The 3,889-nt window shown below is 40.8% G+C and overlaps 1 protein-coding gene across 2 annotated transcripts in view; it reads left to right on the forward strand.

The window, feature by feature from the left end:
* Nucleotides 1-3,889, forward strand: part of Scgbeta (sarcoglycan beta) — a 46,088-nt gene that overhangs the window by 17,046 nt on the left and 25,153 nt on the right. For both annotated transcript variants that reach the window (XM_075882096.1, XM_037415043.2), the window contains exon 5: nt 1,418-1,552. In XM_075882096.1, coding sequence (XP_075738211.1) covers nt 1,418-1,552 — 135 coding nt within the window. The remainder of the gene's footprint in view (nt 1-1,417; nt 1,553-3,889) is intronic.

A 3,889-nucleotide genomic window follows, 5' to 3' on the forward strand; every position in this document is an offset into this window, starting at 1 on the left:
AGAGATGCACAACTTAAAGATTCGCTTTTTCGAATATGCGTCCGAGTCACAGACAGGGACAGAAGCAAGAAAAACAAGCCACAGCTTTGCCGCAAAGAGGAAGCCATGGACGCGATACCAACAAATTGGAAGGTCACGGGCAGAATGGCAAGCAGATCGAAACGTGCCCCACGTTTCTCACGCACAAATGACTCACGAAACGTAGTCACAGGTACAGATGAATGCGAATAAGCGTCTCAGTTGATACTTCGCCCGCCCTTTTCGCCAAGGAGGCTGTGCAACGATTCCAAAGACTTTGTGCATCCGTAACTACAACAGAATAGTTCCAGTGCAAGCCCAACGGCAGCCAAGACGTATGATCCTCCCCACCGGGACATAAGGGTGTGTGAGGGATCGTCCAGTCCACCCTCCTCCTATCTGCAGGCCAAAGCACTCGTGGAAGATAAGAGCCGCTGCGCACTTATTGTATCATCTTGCTGATAATGCTGACAACGCGATATTTCCCCCTTGAGATGCCCGCCAACAGCGGTAAGTCGTAGATATAAATAGCGTGCCGTTTGAACGTTAAAGGAGGTATGTCGCTGTAACTCTACACGATGGAAATCAACGGTAGAGAACCGTGGTTACGGGAAAATCAGAGGCAAACTTAGAGCAACACATTCACATAAGGGTAGAATTGTAGTAGGTTTTGCTTATGAATGTACTTTGCTTGTAATCAGCCAAGCTGTTGTAAAAATACTGCTTTATTTATGAATTCGAGGCTATGACTTACTAATGTTTTAAGCTTGAAAAACAGCTCATAGATGAAAACGTACTTTTGGAATAGGACCTGATTCCATTCGCATTCTATTCTGTACAAAGGCATTCAATGCCATTCCTATTCCGTTCCTCCAAGATTTGTCCGCATTCCATTTCGGTTTGAGAAAATGTGGAATGATTTCAAAATCATTCCAATTCTGGAGTGTCAACTCTGCAACACTGGTAAGGGTATGCAGAGTCTGGGATAATATAATGTCTAATATTGTTTCTGCTAAGCTTCACTAACAAGTAAAAATTTTACTCCCTCGTGAAGTTCTTTTAGGACTTCAATATAAGCCAGAAAAACATTGAAAGCATTCTATGGCTACCTGCTTCATGGTTACATTTATTATTAAACATATTTTTTATTTTGAAGTTGCCTTAAATGTCAGTAAATGAAACTTTTTATTTTCAGGTAATACTCTAATCAATGACAGCCTATGTTTTCAAAGCCTTCGTTTTCAGATAGCCTGCCAAGTTCATTGCAATGGCCATCATGTATATGCAAGGCCACAATACGTTTTGTTGAGCGTGGAGTGATTTCTGTAATCTCCAGTGGATAAGTTGTGAAACAGAGGCAAGTGCTTGTTTTCCCCAAGTCAAACATTTTTTTTTCTAGCTCACCAGTGCCAAACGTGATCCACTGATCATTTCATCTCCCTACCAAATTCTACTCAAAGGCAACGGAGGGCTGGATATGGAAGGGCACAACATTACTTGGTCAGCTGGACACAACATATTTCTGAGGAGTGTGGTAAGTCATAGTGCTTACCATAATTAGTAAACTACAAAAGCCACGCAAAACATCGAAACCGGAAGAAGTGGAGTGGTAGAAACAGATAGAGAGCAGAGACGTTGCACTAACAACTGACGTTTATTTCGGAACAACCTTCCTCCCAAGTCCATACAACACATGCGCAGATAACAAACCAAAAGCACCCGGCAAGCTAATCAGAGTAAATCACTTTTGTGCTGAAAACAAACATTTTCTCCTGGTGAGATAAACTGAGGCTGTGCTAACTCTCTGTATCTGTATCTACTGCTCTCCTTTTTCGAATTTTGACAATTTGTGTGGCTTTTGTGGTTTACTAAGTATGTACCAACTTGGCCAACAAGCAACTCTTCTAAACGCTTAACATAAGATCTTCACGTATGCTGGTGAGCAGAAGTGCATGATATTGCTATCACTCTAGAGGACGCTACTATGTAGGGAAGCACAATTCAATGGCACCCCAACAAGAGGCAGTGGTGGTCACTGGGGCACCCTGGCCGAGGCATCTCACAGTGTATTAGATGCATGGTTTGTTAAACATATATTAATCTGCTTACATTTTGCTTAAGTGCTTGCACAACTAGTGAAATGCACACACGTATTGGTTTGCAAAAGCAGCTATCTCCACTTTAGGCATTGGGAATATATTTCGAATTTCAAAAAAAGTGGTGATTTATCAATCAGCAGTCTATAAATGGTATTGTACGTGCCACAAAGAAAAGCCCGACGAGCTCAAGAAATTCTTACTGAACAGATCTCCTTCATGCAGTCGTGTCTTTCCTAGAAGTCCTTGGTAACTCGTTGTACTCAACACGTAACAGCTACAATGTGTCAGTTCAGCAATATAAGAGAAAGTAATAGCAAGTATGTTATCACTTGTTTGGGAATGAAATCAGACTTGCTGTCAGCGAGAGCCATTGCTTCGATGAATGCTGCCCTCTCTTTTTTTTTTCTCAAACATTTATGACCATAAATGTTATTCTTGAAATATTTTGTTGGAAGCTAATCTCAACACATATTCAAGGAAGCAGTTTGCATGCCTCACTGTTGAAGCATTGTGGTACTATTTCATAGGGTCATCTTGTTCCTGTGTGCTGCTATTCTTAAAATAGCTCAAGCTAATGGCAACAGTTTGTCTCGCAGAGTGCCGTTGCTGGATGAAGGGAAGGTTTGAAAGAAATAATCTTTTCATTATTTTACCAAATGTGGTAGTTCACTTTTGCATGTTTGCTTAGTGGCCAGTCCAAAAACCACGGGTGCCGAAGAGACGCACAGCAACTACACGCCTCTATATCCTCATTTTTCAGCCTAATACTTAGGTCAAGATGTTAACCAAGTGTGCAACCAATTCACCTTGTTGCCTTTCATATTGTCAAAACTCTATCTAGCTAAGTGATGACTGCACTCAAATTATTTTGGGAAATGGTGAATCTAGAAATATATTTTCCATTTTTTTATGTCGAATATTGTAACATGCAGGGGTGTGATGGTGTGATAACTGCGTCAGTTGTGCCAAGCTGCTCTAAGAAGACAAATCCTGCTACATTGCCATTATTCTGCACAAAAGTTGATTCATATGGGGGGTTTAACGTTTAACAATTGATATGGGGGGTTTTAAGGGGTATGACTAAAGTCTTGTCGTAAGTATGCTAGCATACGGTTGCTATTGTTTATAACGTTGTTGATGTGATTCTTCGAGTTCGAGTCAGATGTTATGTGAATCCCCAAGTATTTGCACAAAGTTACAGAATCTAGAGCAGCATCGTTTAAGGCGTAGTTAGCAGGGGTGCAGTAGTTCGTGCAATGCGTAAAACTTCACACTTGTTAGTGTTGAGGTTCATGCACCAAGTTCTGCACCAGTTAGCAATAGTATTATTAATGTCCATTTGCAAAGAACTAGTGTCAGAGTTAGATGCAATATCCCGGTTTTGGATGACGGTGAAGGAGAAGAGAAAATCATAAGAGTGTAACTGCATTATAAGGTTCGTGTTCTACTAGTTCAATTGAGACAGAGCTTCGGGTCAGCAAAAGACTGAGCCAGTTTTCACTGAGAAACTTAAGATATAAAGAAAAAAAAGTGAACGGAAGAAACAAAGCAATGAATTGCACGCCCTACCTACAAGTGCTAAAACAAGCGAGCACTGCATTTATGTGAAGTTTAGTCATAATGTTTGAGCAAAAAAACAGCAGTGCCTACACTTGCATCGATGATTGCCGTGTACTATAGTCTGGAAAGATAATCTAGATCCTTCCGCTATGGCTTTCTTTTTTTTTTAATGCTAAACAAACCTCATGTTCATAACTTATTTTACTCTGCAG

Source organism: Rhipicephalus microplus, chromosome 2, assembly GCF_043290135.1.
Source record: "Rhipicephalus microplus isolate Deutch F79 chromosome 2, USDA_Rmic, whole genome shotgun sequence".
Lineage (NCBI taxonomy): Eukaryota > Metazoa > Arthropoda > Arachnida > Ixodida > Ixodidae > Rhipicephalus > Rhipicephalus microplus.